Source organism: Falco peregrinus, chromosome 5 (assembly GCF_023634155.1).
Source record: "Falco peregrinus isolate bFalPer1 chromosome 5, bFalPer1.pri, whole genome shotgun sequence".
Taxonomy (NCBI): domain Eukaryota; kingdom Metazoa; phylum Chordata; class Aves; order Falconiformes; family Falconidae; genus Falco; species Falco peregrinus.
The window spans coordinates 98,351,162-98,371,134 of record NC_073725.1 but is presented as its reverse complement, the minus strand read 5'-3'; the positions used below and the strand labels follow the sequence as shown (position 1 = coordinate 98,371,134).

At 41.7% G+C, this 19,973-nt stretch overlaps 1 protein-coding gene across 26 annotated transcripts in view; it reads right to left on the bottom strand.

Moving 5' to 3' along the window:
- The window catches only part of MAGI1 (membrane associated guanylate kinase, WW and PDZ domain containing 1), a 355,883-nt gene that overhangs the window by 85,197 nt on the left and 250,713 nt on the right, over positions 1-19,973 (bottom strand). For all 26 annotated transcript variants that reach the window (XM_027793294.2, XM_027793300.2, XM_055804179.1 and 23 more), the window contains one exon: positions 7,304-7,423. In XM_027793294.2, coding sequence (XP_027649095.1) covers positions 7,304-7,423 — 120 coding nt within the window. The remainder of the gene's footprint in view (positions 1-7,303; positions 7,424-19,973) is intronic.

The window sequence follows — 19,973 nt, the reverse complement described above, 5'->3', positions numbered from 1 at the left end:
TCCATCCATCCAAGATGCCGCTTCTGGAACAGGTAGAAAGGCACAAGAGCAGAGGTGCAATCTAAAAGGCTCCGTAGTGGAACGCAGGTGTTTCACCTTGCAGAGAGGGAAGATGAGACCACGAAGCTGCTGGGCTGGGGCCAGGGTGGCAGGGCTAGCATGGAGAGGTGAAAGAAGGCAGAAGAGCTGTGTGCAAGGTAGGCAGGAGCTTGAGCATTAATCCTAATGGTACAACATCAATTGACGAATGTGGTCCCAAACCATCTATTTCAGTCGCTTTAATCTGTAGGTGCCGGCTTTGCAGTAGCAATTTTCTTTTCTGGGGGAGGAAAATTTGTCTTGGTTTTCTGGTGCAAAGAGATTTAGGCCTGGGACTGGGAGTGCATTTGTGTCTCAGGAAAGGACCGAGCAGAGTTCTTGCAGTTCTGAATTTACTGACGCCTACTGTGAGGCATAATTTTGCAATTATAAAAATCCCAAGAAACTCAAAAGCCTCTGTGTAGCACAGAGGACCCTGCGTCCACAAGAAGTGCATCTGATCTTCAAAGCTACCACTCCATGTTAACAATGACTCCATTAACAGCTCATGTTTTAAAAAGCAGTTTGTAGCTTGCTTTGTTGATGCAAATGGGTATTTTGGGAAAGTGACTTGGAGATAAGCAGCAAAATTAAGCAAGGCCTCGACACAAAGACTTTAAATGTAATTATTAATGTAATTGTTTTCTTTTCCAAGATGCAGCTCTTCTTCTCTACAAGAACCAAAACAATTGACCCTTAATTTTAGCAGAAGAGCTTCTGCTCATCTAATCCAGCAAGAGTGCTTGTGTCTGATTAGCACGGGATGAATTGATTCCTGGGAGCAGAGCTCCTGCTACAGGGTTTTTTGTCTGTTCTCTTCCCAGATCACATTTGGCTACAGATTTCTATACATTTAGATGACAGATCTGGCTGCTGTCTGTGGGATTCACCTAGCTGCAACTGCACATTGATTAGCAATTGCCTTGAGGAAATTCAGAGTATCCAGGCAACCAGAGGAGGCCGCAGATACAGCATCTGGATCCGAAGCAAAACACAAGCAACGGAAGAGAACTCAGGGAAATTAACCGACAATATAGACAAATCCAATTTGCTTTAAATAGTAGGTTCTCTGTCACTTTTTGCAGTTATTAATGGTGAGGTTCACTGAAAGATCAGTCTGGATTTCTTGTTAAGTTAGTCAAAATGTTACAATGTGCACATTTCAATTTATGTCTAAAATTTAACATACACTCCAATTAGTGTCCTTGTAGGCAATGACAGCACAGCGGTCACCTACAGATCAAATCACTCTCATTTATTCTGATTTTTCCTGTGTTGAGATATCACTAAGTATTGCCACATGCTATTGTTAACACTCATGTACAGCTGCATCCAGGCACATTTAATGCATGGAAAATTTGTAAAACAAAGCAAAGATACTTCAAGTAACACATAAGCAGTAAGACCTTGGTAGCACGGAGCACGAGATGACTATGGAAGCTCAGGGTGTTTCCTGAGCCAAGCTATATTACAGCAACTGTTAAATCCACATGCAAATAGATTTAAAAAATTCATAGGGAACATAAATAAGCATTGCTTGTGCATGGTATATACAGAGAACACAGGTGAAACAGCTGGAACACACATTCCTGCAAGGCTGTAGGAATTAGGAAAATACCATTATAAGCCTTTGCAATATGCAACTCTTCTTGCAAATACATAAAGTATTTATATATATACTTCCACCAGGAGGATGTGTCCTACTAACACCTCGCCTCTCCAGAAGGCAGTGGCATGTATCATAGCTCACAGCACAGGCTGAGCTCTGCAGTGGCAGGGAAATGCCACGGGTTGCGGCAGCTGGGCTGCCTCATGGTGCAGAAGGGCTGCCCAGCTGCAAAGGAGCTGCTAACACCAGCAGGGAGTAGCCAATTCTCAAGACAGTCCTGACAACATCTAGTACCAAGAAACGATGCTAAATATGCCTGGCTGCCATCTATCAATGGACTACTATGAACAGCCTTCAACACATCACACTGTGGTTAGAGATAAATGCTGCCTTAAAAAAAAAAACAACCTGAAATCTAACTTAGGAAAAAAGCAACTAGTTCACTCTACCTTTTTTTTTGCCACAGGTGTTTAGGAACAACCTTCTCCTCCAAGTGTGATGTTTTAAAATGCATCAAAACCAGTGAAAAGCAGGACTGCTAATGAACAATTTCAGGCAGAGCTCGCATTGAAAAACTTCCTATAAAAACAATCAGGAATGGCACAGGAAATTCAAAACCACTCTAAACCACTATCAGAGATTTGAATATTTGCTTTTAGAGAGTTACTCAGCTACCACTTTAGCTGTTTGTAGAATGAAGCATTATTATCAGATGACACTTCAGTATAGCAGCAGTCACGCTTAACACTGATAATCATTCACATACACAGGAACATGTCTTTTCTTCTTACTAGTGTTTAAAAAAATAACCAATCAAACAAACAAAAAAGCAAAGTATAAAAGCCAAAGACAGAACAGGAATCTTTCTGCAGTGCACAGATGTTAATAAGTGGATATTTGACATGATACATTGTAATGATGTTAGAGGAGCCATTATGATTTATTGAGTCAATCTGTACTATGGAGACAATAATAAGCAGATCTCATCTTATTAAGCGGAACATGTTGTTCCGCTGCATGGGCATCCCCAGCATCTGCCACCCTTCCTTGCCCAGTCTTCCCATCAGGTTTTGCATGCCACAGACACAGCTGTCATTTCAAGGTTGCACCAAGTTGGCGAAACCCACAGGCTGTGAAGACACCAGAAGACCAGCAAAGAAAATCCAGCCATTTTGCTAAAGCAGCTGGGGGAGTGGGGCTGCTGCGAAGAAACCCAAGGAGAGCTAGCACATCAGATAAATTAGGCTAAAGGCATCTTGATTTGAAGCATGTTGCTGAATACACCTCTCTACTTCAGCTGAAATTTTAACTGCACTATTAAGGTAATTTATTACACTCATTAAGTACCACAGTCGGAGACCCTGTCTACAGTAGCTAGTTTTATACACTTTAAAAATGTTAGCAAGTCACCCCATTACATCTTAGTCATCAGACTAATGCAGATTACTTATTACTTCTCTTGGCAATCACATAACACTTGTCCTGAGAATGAAAGATGACGCCTTGACAATAATACACTATAATGTAATAACCCTTCACATGTTATAAAGTGAAGCACTTTTTCTTTTGAGGATCACTAAGTGCTGGGCAGGCATTCATTAATACAGCCTCACCAGACCCCAGCGACACAGCCATCACCATTCAAAATTCAGCCACCATGCTAATGTCCCTGTGCTTCTCTGCACAGCAGCCACCTCCACTGCTGCATTCAGCACAGCCCTCTGAAACAGCATCGCTTCCACTCTCTCCCTCCTATTTGTAATAGCAGATAACTGCAGGCACAGGGTATCTGCTGAAATATTAATGAAGAGAGAACTAAGTGTTGTTTTAATATTCTCCAGGCCAGTAACCTGAAGTACAGAGCAGTTACCTGATCTGCCCAAGGCCACTCAGCAGATGGGGAAGAAACACGAGTAATATCTAGAAGTTTTGGTTCTGCTCAACACAGCCCTCCCTTGGGGTCTCTGTGAGAGCCTGCAATTCAAATGCAGAAGTAATTGCCAAATAATTAGTAACCTACACAATCACTTCCATGCATCCGTCACTATTTTACGCCCTGAAGGCGCAGTCAATAAGTGCCTGAGATTACAATTATCATAATTTCCTACCCACCAGAAGGCCTAGATAATGGGCAGTCTAAAAAGACTTTTCCTTCCTAGTAAGTATTGTCAAAGGGAATTACCAACTGGCTTGAGCACGTTCCGTGCATCTTTACCAGTATGCAGGTGGTGCAAAAAGCACCAGAACTGGTGCAGCACCACAGCTTTGGGTAGGTCTTCTAGGATTTCAGCTTCAGCTCCAGCTCCTGGATTCATGTGATCACCATGTTGCTTTCATTGGGAGAAAAAAGAAATTTCTAGGCTTTATGGTTAAACCCCAGCATGTTAAAACTGGAACTGAAAACCTCAGGAATTAGGGCTTCCTAATTCCCCCTCTCCCACCTGATTACAATTTTTGGAGCATTTTGGGTGCAGAACATACCAGAGAGGTGACAAGTGACCAAAAAAGCAGCTGCCATGCCCGCTCTGCATTCACTGGCATGTGAATCAAAAACTGCCCAGAGGAACCTATTTGCAGTGCACCAGAAAAAATAATACTGCCATTATGCAGCCCAGTAGGTAGGCAACACCTTCTTTGTCCTATTCATCTTGCAGTTTCTTTCTTTGCAATTAGAGCATTTTTAAAACCCAGGTTGTCCTTTTAAAACCTGATACATTCTCCTACTCCTTGATGGTTTCCAGCTGTTCCCTTCTGCTTGTTCTTTATTCTTTCCAAACCAGTATCAAAATCCATATCAGCATCAAAGTCCTGCGTACCACCCCTCTTCTGATGGCTCCCTGTTTTCTAATTTTTCTCCCATAAGCTCTCTTCAGTAACTGTTACTAAACAAACGCTTGTGTTGTGTCTTCCACAAGGTTTTTCCCAATGGTAGTGCAAGTACCCAGGTGGCTTTATGCCTTCGATAGGCAAACAAATGTCATCCAGTAATGCTAAAACTTTATCTTGATCATTTGGGTCAGACTTCCTCCCTAGCTGCTGAATCATAGCACAGAAATACAGAGCATACATCCATATCCCACCACCACCACATACAGACACTGACAACTTACGTTGGCCAGAAGGAAACTTGGGACCACCACCCTGACCCCAAACCACCAGCCTGCTTCAGCCACAAGAGCTTGTGGCTGCCAGGCACACGAAAATTTCCCTATTAATCATCACTACTCTCCATTTCATAGCATTCCCCTTCCTTCATCTCTAAATCATGTAATTGCACTGTAATCAAAAGCAACCCTACCTTTGCAATTGATTCCTACTCAGTACAATGGGTAGCATTATTAATAATAAAAGCCATGCATTATTTTATGGTTCTTCAGAGAGAAACAGAAGGTTATTTCCTTTTGTTGGGTTCCATCCCTCTGGTTTAGAATAAGTCATCACTGGCAAGGTCAAAAATATAATCAACTTCATCATGGTGGTACACTTCAAAAATAATAATAAAAAAAGAAGGTAGCAAAATACAACATAAACCAAATAATTAATCTAAGACTATAAAACTGGACAATAACAAACACTTCTTGAATGTCAGAAGTCTAACCTACTTTGCTGTCTGTGGTATTTCGCAGATTATTTTTTTTTATGGGCAAAATTGCTGGTGATCGCAGCGTTGAGTCTGAATCACACCATCTTCCAAGATCTAATCAAGATCAGCAATGTTTTGATCAATGCAGTTGTAAAATAAGATTTCCAAAAAAAGTACAACAAAGCCATTAAAGAAATCTCAGAAGGCAGAAAAATAATTTCTTGAAAGTGTAAATGAAAAATTAACTTTATTTATTTCACATGACAATGAAATAGTAATGTGTCTTGATGCATATGTGCACACATGCATCATCACTATTTGCTTTATTCTTATTGATTTTTCTCTCCACGGGCCAGCTTTACAGAACCACTAGGCACCAGTGTCACCGGCGTCAATGTGGAAAGAGGCTTCTCAGCACTTCTGACAAATTACTCCCTTAAAGTTCAGGCACTTCTATCACCCACAGAAATTAAATACGCATTAGACTTATGAGAAATCAACCTCATCTTCAGCAACTCAAAGGAACAACCCATGAAATCTAAACAGTTTAGCTGCTACCGCATATAATCACATAAGCAATGAAACGACCAGGTTATAACTGTCCCAGATGGGTACACCATTTCCTGAAAACTAATTCCCAGCGCGTCCCAGGAGCCAGCTTACAGACAGTTACCCATTTTGTCTTTCCAAGTGGAAAGGTCACCAGAACAAATACGATCAGGAAGTAATGGCAAGGCCGTTCAGCTGATCTATTTCAAGCACCATGACAAAGAAAACTAATTTAGTGTTATAATTAGAAACATGGAGAGGAAAAAGCTCATTTTGGAGAAGTGCTGCTGCTGGAACGTTCGCATTGGTGCTGATGGAGCTAATCAGCTCAGAGAGGTGGAAGAGTGAAACCAAATTATACATTTAGCATCTTCATGTAAATCAGGTTTGACACTGCAATTGTCTGCAGTTGGGACTAAGTGCAAGGTTTAAAGGTGACCTTATCAGGGAGTTTTTAAAGAAGCAGGCTAAATAAACAGTGTTTTAGGAATTTTTTTTAGAACGTAAAATCCAAAACCGCATGTCACAATCTCCTCTGTTCATATTTGATGACTATTGGCTATTTGTGTGTAGTTCATATTTTTAAATGAATTTCGTTTCTTATTAACAGCTGCAAGAATAAGGCTTTTTAAACTTCTCATAATTACAAAAAGATCCTTTGGAAATACGATATGAATGAGCTGAAGTATACTGGAAGGACTTTCACACCTGTAAGATATTTCTCTTCATTGTCTTGTCAATGAAGACATTTCAATGCTTGCAGGGCAGGGGGTGGGCATGGGACTGATGGACACAACAACACAAAAAAAAACCACCACAAAAGGAGTTTTCAATTTAAAGGAGATACAGATTGCAGGTTTAGTTACACAAATACTACTGTGTACCCAAATATGGCCAATTTGCCTTGCATTTCTCTGGAAGTCAAAGCTATCTTTTCCCCGCTTTCACCCTGGTGACATTTCAGTGCCCCTTGGCAGTCTTGGTGCTGTTGTTTGTAAAGCTGTGCTGTAAAAAGGAGCAACACAATGACCTAAGTTAGAAGTAATTATCCAGGAATAAAGAGGGGAAAAAAAGGCCAAAAGTAGTGCATCATGTAGCTGCATGGTGAGACAACTGGGTGATGAAAGATGTGTATTTAGGGGTGAACAAGGAGATGAGCAGGGGTGGAAACAAAGAGTAGATGCATTTTCACTCACTGTCACGCTGTCTTCCCTCAGTATTTTGTTATTAGACTTCATACTGGATTTTCCTGGCCTACTGATGTTAATCTTTTGAGGTAGTTAACTTGAAGGGAAAAAGACAAAAGCACAGCAATATTGGAATCCCCTCTCTCAGGGTACAGTCAGAAGAGGGAAGTAGAACACTAGGACAGAAAGTGAGGCCCTAACTTGAGCTGGTTAACGCAAGCAAGGGTGATGCAATGCAAGTCTGGTGTCCCATCACGGTTATTTTGAAGTGCTTTTTCATTGCCCGCGGCTCCATACCTTCATAAGTTCCTACTTCCAGAAGGGTCCCACTTCGCTCCAACTCCAGAAACTCCTCCACAGTCAGAAAGTTATAGTCCACACCAGGCACTTCTCCTTCTCTTGGAGGACGGGTTGTGCCTGAAAGGAAAAAACAGCACGTTAATGTAGATGTTTTCTTATCAAGAGTTAAAAGGGACAGTACAAAAACGATCATAAAGATACAAAAGTATCTGTAAAATACAGTTCTGTGAGCTACAAAGAGAGCAGTGTCAAAAAGTTCAGTTAGAAGTTAGGAACCGGTGTAAAAACAAGGCAAGACATAGATCGCAGGTTGAGCTGGTGGTACCAGTTGTTCTACCCAACAATGTTTTTTTATGTTCTCAGAATGACTCTCTGGCAAAGAAATCTCTCGTAACACATACAGAAACACAGCTGGAAGAGTTTGATATGTGGGAACAGGCCAGCAATTACCTTCCTGCTATTAGCACAGTCTCTCACATTTCAACTTCACTAAAATTGCAATCTGTATTCTCTGATAAGGCAACTTCTTTCTGCCTTCCATTATTTCTCTATCAGTTTATCTCACCAAAAATTCTTTCACGTCATTAAGCTCTTTTCTCCCTTACTACTTCTTAATATTTTATCCCTATTTATAATATTTTTATTCAACATTAAACAGAACCGTGAGACAGTTTTGACAGACCATTCACACATGCTTACTAAAGAGACAACCTGCAAACTCTTCTCTGAGAAGTTCACCTATAAGCTCATTCCAGTTCAAGAAATACTTTTTCTTTTGAGTAATAATTCACACTGAATCTCTCTCTAGCACTCGGCAATTTAACTAGGACCCATGGAGAACAGGGCTCTGATCACTGCTACTCTGCCAGCTCTGAAACTCCTCTCCCTTCTGACCCATTTGCAGCCCTTTGAAGCATGGTGTAAGATGAGTCATTTCATGACTTCTTGCTAAGATGGCTTGGGCCACTGCATTTTAGGTCACTGAGCACAGCTTAATTGATTAGGATCAGTTTCTGTTCAATAGCCTTTATTTTCCATGACTCTGGAGGCTAGGAGATGGCTGGTTCTATACATCCGAGATAAATGACAGATTTACAGATGGTACAGGAAACTGAACTTTAGAAGAAAGAGCAGCGTTAGAGGTGTCTGAGTTGCTGTGGCTGCAACCAATCTGCTGGCTTGGGAAAAACTTCAGAGATGTGGAAACCATACCTAACATTTAATGAAGCATGATTTCTCACTTCTGTGGGACTCCTCCGGCCCCTGGGTAGTGCCTTCTCAGCGCGTACAATTTCTTAAACCCTCAGTATAGAGAAGCTGAGCTTCTGGAAACTAACTGGGAAGATTCCAGCTCTCAGAAGTTGAAAGAGCATAAATCTACCATGCCTGCATCTGGCAAATGTTTTCCTGAAGTGCCAGGGAAGCGGAAAGTCTCCTTGTGCCCTACTCATCCAAGAGACTGTTCGAGAGGTCAATCTTGACAGAGTGACAACCTTGAAAGACTATCACTGGGTTAATGTCCTTGATAGACATTCACTTTCTCTAACATCCTCCACCTCTCGTTTCAAGATAGAAGCGCTCTCTCTCTCTTTTTATTATTTAGCATCTTTTATTATTTAGCATCAGTGTCCAGATAAGTTTATAAATTCCTGTGATGCTTCTATCGTGCCTTCTCTTGGAGCTGTGTGAATGGGTGAAGGCCGGAGGAGAAAAAGAAAAAAAAAAAAAAAAAAGGGATGGAAATGGTGACAGGTATCTTCACCCTACTAGCAGAATTGCTCTTTCCTATTCGGAAGGATTCAGTTTTGCATTCTTTGTATTCTTGTACCCTTACAGTAAGACTACAATTTTTACCAAGTAGTCTGTCAGACAGGACAGATGTCTTTCACAGATCTAGACCAGAGAAACACTGGAAGTACACCACATGCCCCTCTTGTGCCCAAGTGCTGGCATTTCCATCTGAAGCCAGGCAGAAAAACTCAGCCAGCAACGCCCACACAGGACCCTCCCTGGCACGCAAGGAGCATGCACACACCCAGAAGCTGAGATGAAGGGTCGCAGCATCTCCTCCCTAGGCACTGACACTGCTGTAGGTGTTCAGGCTGTGAGGACCCTCACCAGAGCATCACGGCTATTGAGTACTGCCAGGTTCCCCTAAACCAGGCCCATGAGAGAGGAAGAAGAAGAATGGAAAAACCTCAGCACTAAATCTGTCCAACGATGCGCGGTAGCTGTCCCATGCCTGGAGCACAATGGAAGTGAGAATTAAGACTCTGTAGTGCTCCACATCCAAAGCATCAGTCAAACGTCACCCCAAGCCACGTGGCACACAAGCTGAATGACAAAGATCGGGACATACTCTTTCCCAGTAACTGACAACACACATTCATGAAACACAAAGATCAGGGAACTTCACGACCCACTGTATCTTTTAAAACTCTCTTTTCTTTATCTATATCTTCCCACAGAAAGTATTTCTTAATCTTTTTTTTTTTTTCCTTCTGAATTTTTATAGTGGTGAAATTGCAGTCAGCAGTTTACTAGTGCTGGCTGCCTATTTGACATGACAATTATATCTCTGCCATAATTCCTCTGAGCCATTTTAATGGATCTATTTGTTTCATCTCAGTGTTCTTAATTTCCTGAATATGTTCAAGTCGAAAAATCGCAGATGTGCTTGCTATCAGCGCGATTGCCTGCAACACACGCTGAATGCATTAGAAATGCCAAGTTGCCGCGTAAAAGAAAAACATTACATCACAGCGATAACATTTGTCACCTCGCATCGGTCCTCAGCAACAGAGGGAAAATAAAAACTACACTGGTTAGGATATCTTATCTAGGCAAAGGCAAAAAACCCAACAACTTTCCGTGTTGCTGTCTAAAGCAAAGATTGCTTGCAGATGCTCGGGCTGTTATCCTGCTTCACATCTGAGCAAGAGTTACTGAATGCAATTCAGAAAGGCAGGGGGAAGGGTAAACCCGCCTCCGTTTTTCTTGTAGCAGAATGACAGGCTGCCGGCTGGACACACGCCTGGCAGATGGCATTTCAAAGAGTTTTCATGAACCATCTGGGATGTGTACAATGATTACAAACCACACTTACAACAAAGCCAGAAGGGCTGCTTCACAAGGAGGGTGGGGGGAGAGGGCGGGCGGAAAGAAAGGGGGAAAGAAAAGAAAACCAAGAGGCACATAAACAATCCTGATGACTTTTCCCAGGCATAGGATGCTAAGAATAATCAGCACCTTCCACCTGGAGCCTTTCCACAGCCTGAAACAACTGCTCAACTACTCTGCAGCATGTGTGTGCACAGCCCAACACCACTGCAGGCTGCAAGTTTCCATTCATTAGAGCTTTCTGCTGATAAACTCCAAATTGTAATTAAGTCTCCCATCATTAATGTGACTTATTTATACGTGACTTTATAATGTGACTACAAAGCGTAGTGTGTCTGTCCTCCCTCCCCTGTTAAATTGCATTCCAGTATCCTTACCACAGGCTGGTCATCACTGAAGGAGGGAGCTGTGGAGATGACTGTACATTTTATCAGAGCTAATAGCAGGTCAGACCACTGCTAATGGCAGAATTAATTGAGCACAATATGTGCTGTAGATGGTCCAAACAGGAGTTAAAATACTCCACTGGAAAAGGCGAGCCAATCATACTTAAATACGTTAACCTGCCTGCCATGTTTGCACTGAAATATTAAGTGGCATCAAATCTTATTGCCATTAGGTAGCAATTTAGCTAATTAATTTGAGCTATGTCCCACTGTGTGACTAGCTTAGAATTGTTAATGCTACAGCAAGAAGGAACTGGAGGAGAAACCAAGTGGTTAGCAACTCCTTCTGCACATTTAATGATTCACAAACTTTCACTCTTATTTGATTGGAATGTCCCACAACTTATAAAACTAGTTGGAGACCTCACACTCACAGGACAATTGCTCGAATCTTCTGCCACCACAGCAGACTTACAAAAAAAAATAAAAGTAAGACTAAGGATTAGTACTGCAGGTTTTACTTTCTCTCTTGGTCTGGGGAGGTAAAACTACACGTAACATGGGTGGCTGAGATGCTAGGTGAAATGTCTGCCCAGCTGTTGGTTTGGTTATCACACCCAAGCTAGCTGTATCCCAGTTTATCCATGCATCACTAATGCTTGAGCTACAGAAGGAGACTTCACCTGAGAAACTGCTTCCAGACAAAGGTGAGTTTGCCCAGAGAAGAGCCCATGTTGCACTTAAGCTAACTAAACTAAAGCTTGTCATCCACACCTAGAATAACCGTGGCTCAGATGTACTGAAGACTAGTAACTATTCGTCTGAATAATTTAAGTGCCCATTTAAAAGACAAATAGCTGCTGCTGTTGTGTTGCCTATCAACCACGCTGACAATTACCCAACATGAGCCTCAATTATAGTATGGCCAGATTGTTAATATGTGATTCAGGGGCTGTTTAGCTCCTTATCAAGCCTCACGTTAAGCTGTTAATAGCCACTGATGCCCCGCTGCTAAATTAATCAGAATCTTGCTTATTGTAATCTAAAAATAAGACTTCAAAGGGGCCTTAGTCACTTCAATTACTTTCTTCTTAAAACAAAAACAGTTCTTGAACAGTAATTCTGTTACCATGAGCCAAAATAGCCCCTAGAGCAAGACATTCAGAAGTTGACTTCTCAAGTGCAGAACACCTACATCTCCCATTTGCAAAGCAATGATTTCTGCACATACGATTCTGTATTTCTTCTACATCCAGTTCCACTGGCTGGCAGTGATAATCTGGTCAGCCACCAAAATAGAGCTAATCAAACCACAAGTCATTTCCTTCTCACCTCCACTGACCAGCTTTCTTATGATGACAGATGATGTGAGAGCTGTACACTCAAAGTAATTATAATAGTTGCTACAACCATGTTTTATACAAACTCAAGTCACTGTGGTTACCAGCGGTGAATGGAACCGCAGTAAATACAGTTTCCGTGTGAAGTGTACAGGGATGCTACTGACTGGCGAAGCTGCAAAGCCAAGCTCTGTTGCGGGGGGTTGCCAAGAGGCCGTTTGCAGGTGGATTAGAAGGAAGGATGCTGTTCTCACCATTGCTCTCCAAGACTGATATTTTTGTTCATTCAGCCACAAGGGACTGCTCTCATCACCTACACTGAAAAAATCTTCAGCTGCCAAGGAAGAAACGTATTAGGAAAACAGCCCCTCTCCCCTCTGCACAGTGTTTAGAGGTCACCTTCTTCCCTCGTGTCACAGGATAATTTGGAGAGCCTGCTCTAGCTCTCCTGCATCTGTCACCTATGGTGCCAGATAACTGGAAGGCAGGACAAACTTCACAGACCTGCTAATGGCAAGCAGAGAAGGGAAAAGACAGAGACAACCTGGTCTGTCTCCAGAAGAGGCAACCTGATCAGCAGCCAAGCTTAAGGAGAACTTATCTGCAGCACAGTATTAGAAAAACCCTTATCTACACTAACAAAAAATAAAGTGTAACGTAGCTGTAAGAAAACGTTGTACACAGAACTACTTCATCTTACTGACTTCTAGGGTTATCCAAGCCAAGAGTACTGACCCGTTTTATTCAGCAGCAGTAGAAGCGACTGTATTTGGACACCATTAGCTATCCATTACACACGTGTCCCCACTTACCTATGGTAAGGGGTGATTTATCGTTGTAACTACATAAAAATACAGAAGTTTCAGTGAGGCCTGGTCTGTTACAAACCAAACACGCTCGACTTACAAATACAATTTTCTCCTGAAACTCGAAACTCAGGAAGCTCATTCTGGGATTTTAAATGTTGTCTGTCCCTTCTGTAGCCAGTGATTCAATACCTATAATCCACAAGAACGTGACAAGCATTCAAAGTGTCTCAGTGGTGGAACAGAAACTCAGTCCAAAGGAGAATGTGGTCTGTCTCTAGAAATTAATTCACAGCTCTGTTAATGATGCATGTGAAGGAACAGATGCTGATTGACTCTTCCTGGCCACACGGATAACTGCAGTACTAAAAGCAAATTTCTGTCACTGTGGTCAGCAGGAATGACTGATTAAACCCAGAAAACAGCTGACCAAGACAAAGCTGTCTTTCTACAGACACTTCTCAGAGAGAAATGCATTTCATGGCTGTGGTCTAAAGTAATTTTTCTTTTACAGGGGGAGATGGAAGGGATTTGTGCAAAGAGTTCTGTATCTTCTTCTCCCACCAGCCTTTCCAGCAAGGCTGTATCCGAAGGTGGATCCCACAGCAGCAGCTTGTGAGGATCCCCTGGTGCCTGAAGGACTGTGCCAGCCACACACACAAGCAATGGCAGGTGGACCCTCAGTGCATGTAAAAGCCATTCTCCCACTTCCCAAGACACCGTGTCCAGTTGCATCTCTCTGGCACTTTCTCTCAAAGAAGGACTGACTGCCTGGAGCCTCCCTGGAGAAATGATTCCGCCAAGCTGCACAGCAGCAGCTCAGAGTTTGTATACCCTCCAGGCAGAAAGCTATTTTTGTCCCTTTTCGATCTATTTTTGGTACTTCTGTGGCCTTCACTGCTGCCAAATAAGAGCATTGATAATCTTCAACACATTTATCCTTACAGCATTTTGAGGTAGAGAAAGTGGGTAGGTTTCTGTTTTATAGCACAAGATCAGCCAGAGTCAGGATCTCAAAAGACTTCAGGAGCCTAATTCTAGAGAAATCAATGGGATTTAGGAAACCCTACAGATCAGGATCAGGGCCTACAGATTAAAAGGGACAAAAATAAGTTGCTGCTGCATCAGGGCTTTGCAAACTCTTTTGTTACGTGTCATGAAACACCATGCAGTGGTTGTACAAAGCCAATTCAGCACGAGGGGGTTCATTCTCGACTGTAGTATCAATTTAAATGAAACTGGTAATTACCTGATGACTAGAAGAAGTGAGGGTACAAAACCTGCCACACTCCAAAAAAAAGCCTTTTAAAAAAGACCCTTTTAAGGATCTATGCCAAATACTCAAACATAACAGCACCTCCCTGACCTGGGAAAGTACCACTGATGGCACTATTGCAGCGTGGCAGTTCCTAATGCAGTTACACCTCTTCATGTGTCCTTCAGAGCTTTCATTAGCTTTCTCCTAAGGAAAAAAAGAGTCTTCTGGCATCAAATAAATGTTCTTGGATTCACAATAGCAGCAGCTCACCTTCTGGATCCCTCTCTTTGAGTGATTGCTGTTACCTCACCAGACACCTGCAGCCAAATCCCTCTTATTTCCCACGAGGTGTGACACCCACCAAGAAGATTAAACTTCATGAACTAATGAGTTTGCCATTAATCCTGTGTTCATGGAGTCCAACAGCATGACATCTGCTAATTTAAATTGTGAACTACTGATGAAAAAGCAAACTGCATACCTCCATGGCGAGAAGACCTTGGCTGTAACTATGCACAATTTTATTCTTTCTAATTTATGGATTAGGGTAATAAAGTGTAATTTTATAAATCAATAAAGCTGTAGTAATGAGATTGTACTGTAATGTTCTGCTTTTAAATACTGGCAAAGAAATGAATGAAAAATGCCATTTGTATAAGTGTGTGTGTGACTTACGGGGAGTAAAATTAGCTGAAAGTAAATTAACAGGATGATTATATACTTGCATTTATACGCAGTTTCTCTCATATATACATTTTCAGAAGTCTAGATAATGCTACAACCATGACACAAACCTTTATTTCAAAAGGACCACCTTTCTTCTATGCAAAAATTGTCATAGCTACTTTCAGTCAAAATTCTGTCTTTCTTGGAAGAGGCTACAGCTGAAAATGGTAAACTAAATACGTACACTGGATAATTACATACAAAGTACCCTTATTAGCTGGTTATTTTTAATCCTCACTCCGGACTATCTCAACCCAAGCCTAACCGGGTCCCTGTAGCACTTGCTCAGGGCTGCCCCACATCAGCATCACCACGCAGAGGCACCGCGGCGCTCTGTGCTGCGCGCCCAGAGCAGCTACGGAAAAGCACAACGTGGATGAAGATGACTATTCCAGATGAAGGTGCACATCTGTATTAAATACCACAGGCCAAATGGGCGGGGGGTGAGGACTTAAAATCTACTTCGAAATAAGTCACAGGAGACCTGGGATGTAGGGTAGCTCCCATGACAACAGCACTTTTAAACAAATACCTCATTGTCTTATTTATACTTTCACAGTATAGGAAGTAGTTTATCTGGAGGCACAACCTACCTTGCTTTATATCTGCTTTTTGCATGTCTACTTGCAAAAATCCTTGATTTCTACCAATTGCCAAAGGGAAAGTGTAACCCAGTGTGAGAGTTTCGTAAGTCAAGGGCTGGCATTAAAACCAAGCTGCGAACTGGTCAGTGGAGGCTCTCAGCTGCTGGGAAACGAAACACCCAGTGGCTCCCAGTCATGTCTCGCTCAGCTTAAGAAAATGTAGCATTAAAACCTGTTTTTCATTAACTACTGGATCTTCACATGGCTTGGTACAAGTTTTGAGTAGATCATACCTGAGTAGAATAATAGAATAGGTAAAACCCAAAGCACTTTCAAACCTTTCACTTAATGTTAGAGGCAGAAGACTGGGAGGAGCGGGCTCTGGGAAAGAAGAAGGGCGCTGACAGCAGGCTGGGTACACTGTAAACTCTTACAAGATGAATTGCCAAGTCACGGAGCAGAGAGACACAAACCCATGTAAGTCAGGTAAGCCGAGTTCTCTGGCTTTCCAGGAAAACTTCAGGGTTTTGTAAAGATTACACAATCCTTTTCACCCACCGTGAAGTACCAAATGAATTTCCCAGCTTGGTGGAAGACGTGCGATGGAGTCTTGTAGCAAAAATACAGTGAACAAGAACGCAATTACCAGTTTTATCTTGGATATTTAAAATAATAAAAAAAATGAAAACTTGTTTGGGCAATACCTGTGACATTGTAACCAGAGGAAGAATTAAAAAAAAATAAAATCAGAAACTACTGTTAGCCATATATATGTAAATCTGTCTCACAGATTTAGAAGGAACGAGACTGCCTGTTTGTTCCCCACATCAGCACTACTACACAAGCTGCCACAACTATTGGAAGGAAAAACTTATCTCTTTTCTTTAAAACTCAGTTACCGGAAGACCTTAATCTCCCCAAAGCACGATAACCTATTTCTAGTCTACTTCAAGGCTTCAGATGTGTCCTATGAACAGATACTGTAATTAAGCTCATAATAAATGGAGTATCCAACACAGACTGAACACCTGCAGTATTTCGATTCAGTTTTTATTCAAAAACAATGTTTGTTTTTTACACCTGCATACATATGTGCACATACATCCATGAAAATATATTCTGCACCTTAAAGCCATAGTAGTAAGTAGGAGATTATTTGATGTCCAGTAGCTCAGCTGCTTCAACAAAGATTACTTACCTCCCTTGTTTGCCTCCCCGGGCTGTTTGTACTGCTGAGATTAAGTACAACACAATGTGGGTCATCCTTGGTTGGGTGTGATATAAAACACTTTGTGTTGACTTTAATTGCCCTTCTAGTAGACCTTTACTTTGCAGTTAAAAGTCTTAATAAAACACCTAACCTAACAGCATGTGCCTTAAACCAGATCGGTTCATTAGTGTAATCTCTGCAAAATTCCACCATAGAAAGAAACGAGTTGTATGAAATACACACATCTATCTCTGAGGTATTGCCTGAAGTTTGTTTCAGTGACCACATCCCGTCTACTGAAAAGAGAGACTCAAAGAGAGAGGTTTTTCCTTTTTTAAAAAAACAACAGAGCACCATTTCACCACACTTCTACAGGACATCAATGTAGTAATTTAAACCAGTCTTTTTCCCTGAACAATATACACTAGAGATAGTGTCTCCACAGTATACTTTCTCCCCTAGCTCAGAGCCACGGAATGCTATAAACCTAATGGACTTCCAACTGTGATAACCTCATCACACTCAGAGAGCCACAAGTCTCCTGCAGCTCTTCAATTTTTGGTTCTGCCCCCTCACCAACCCTCAGTTCAGATGGGTTTTGTTCCCTGACAAATCCTCCTTGACCTTTGCTTAGCAGTTTTCCAGCTTCATATTCAATAGTGACCAAAAAATGCAAATGTCTTAGCTATAGCAAGACATATGCAGATTATAGATACACACAGTTATGTAGCCATACGGATGCGCTTACTATAAAACTCTAGGGAAGGACAAGAACAGATAGCAAATCTACCCAGCAATATGTGCATTTAGGCACTATTCCCTACAGGTCCTGTTCCTTAATTTTACCTGTTCTTAACTGCTACCAATTTCTGTTTGTTTTGGGGTTTGGTTTTTTGTTTGGGTTTTTGGTTCCCGTTCCCCCCACCCCAAGAGCTCTGTATGCACAGTATGCTTTAATTCTTCATGATTGCTAACACTTTAGCTGGTTGAAAACATTCTCCTGGTTCCGTTTCTGTAATGTTGTGATTAGGTAACTGCTCAGGATGCTGAAAAAATGCCAAACATTGAGAAGCTGATTGGTGTTTGAGTTTCAGATTCATCCCTATTAATAACTGGAAGCACTGCAATGCAAAAGAAAACAAATATATTAATTTTAATTCTTTTCTTACCTCACTGGAATAAAATCTATCACAATAGTTTATTATTTACAATTCCTTTGCTGTAAATTCCACATCGCCCAGCTCTAACACAGAAAGAGTTTATTAATCCTTGTAGTTTTGTAAATGCAATAAAATACTAAAGTAAACACACGTTACAATGCGTTTTCCTCGTTTTTAGTTAGAACACTCCCTGGTACAGTAAGCCTGCTGGTTAGCTAGTGCTTAACTCTGTATCTTTGCAGTCCAAAGCTAACCTCATGCTATTGATAATGTATACAGACTTCCCCGTTTTACTGCTTTTTCAGTTGTACACAAATGATAAAAACCTTGCCTCCCAATCCTGTCATCACCTATGAATTTCATAGGATATACACCCACAGGGTGCTTTACTCTGCCTTTCTGAAGCCAAGCACCACCCCTATAAAATACTCCAGCGCTTAAACTGGGGACAATGACATAGTGTTTGGCTTAAATGGTCTTTGCTTCATTTCATCTGATTACTTCTAGTTATACCTTCTGTCTGTTAAACATCCCTGTGTAGGCATTTATAGCTCTGCATTCACACAAAACAATCATTCCATCGCATTACACACTCTGTCATTTTATTAGCTTCTTGCAAAACCATCTTCTGCAAATGTCCCAATTTTAAATGCCATTTTAAACTCATTTGCTGGTTTACCAATGCCCTTCTGGTATTGACTGGCCAACAGGCAACATGAGATGCCACACGGAGCCACAACGCCAGCAGCTCCTGCTTTCACTGTGGTGACTGATCCCAGAGCATTTCCAGGTCCCCACTGCCACTGGTTTGAATCCAACATAAATAAACAGCACGCAAAAATTATCCTCCTGCAACTGTCAGGCAGCCCAAACAAAATCAGCTGCTCCTTGTCTTGCCTCCTATTCCCAACAAACAAAACCACCTCCAGTTTTCAGCCTGTACCTGTGTCGGCATGCACCGAGGATAAGGCAGTAATCTTTAACACCACAGCTGCCTCCTCATCTTAGACACTGTTGGTGGAAGATGCTGTAATCTGAGGCATTGAGAAGCGAGTTTCCCGATAAATCTGCTTTCTTATGCTACTAGATCAGTAAAATGCCTGAAAAATGAATGCCTGAAAACACACAATCAGATCTAGGCTTTAGAAAAACACTGAGATGAGATTCTCTCAAAAGTATCTATATGTTATTTGACAGTCAAGTGATTATCAGAGAGACAGAATGTTTTTCTTCAGGACAAGGATGCCATATAGCAGATAAGACCTTACTAAAAAAATAAAGTTTAAACCGAAAACATTTCTACCTTGACAAATGTGTTGAGTTCTGATGAGTGACGTAAGTGAAACCACTTTGCCAGAGAGATGCTGGTATAGAACTGGTAATGGCACTTGCTGTATTATCACCTGCTCAGTTCAAAGCACACAAGTATCCCCACTGCTTCAAGACCAATTTTCATGCTTCATGTTAAATATGTGCTCAAGTTTTTGCAGGATAGCAGCCTAGAGGCAACAAATGTTTTGTGGAGCAAAAAAAGGAAGAAACTTGTTGGTCTTAGCTGGGGTTCTGACTCAGGACACTACTGATTTAAGGTGATGTGCAGTCCCCGCTGCCCATGACGCCAGTAGAGGCAGTGAGGCCAGTGGGTACCAGTGGTCCCACCCCCCCAGCACTGCATCTCCCAGCACGGGGCTGCCAGGCTTCACCAGAGGACCATGCCGACACGCTGGGCTGTGAAGAACAACAGATTTTCTTCACATCTGAACTCATGAAGGCGACAAGCAGTAACAGAGCAACATGGCAGTCAGAAAGGCTGCTGACATCTTACCTGACTTCAGGTAAACCCACGAGACGCAGTGAATCAGAGCCTTGATGACCAGACTAGCCATTCATTAACCTGGTAGGACTCTAAATTCCCAGTACAACAACATATAGATGCACAGTTAGATGAAGTCATAAATGAAATACAGCAATAAAGCTTAAACATTCAAGAGCATGATTTGTGATGTATCGTTTTGTGCCACTGGAACCATTTTTTTTAAAGAAACATTTCTCTCACCCCACTGAGGAAATGTTGCAG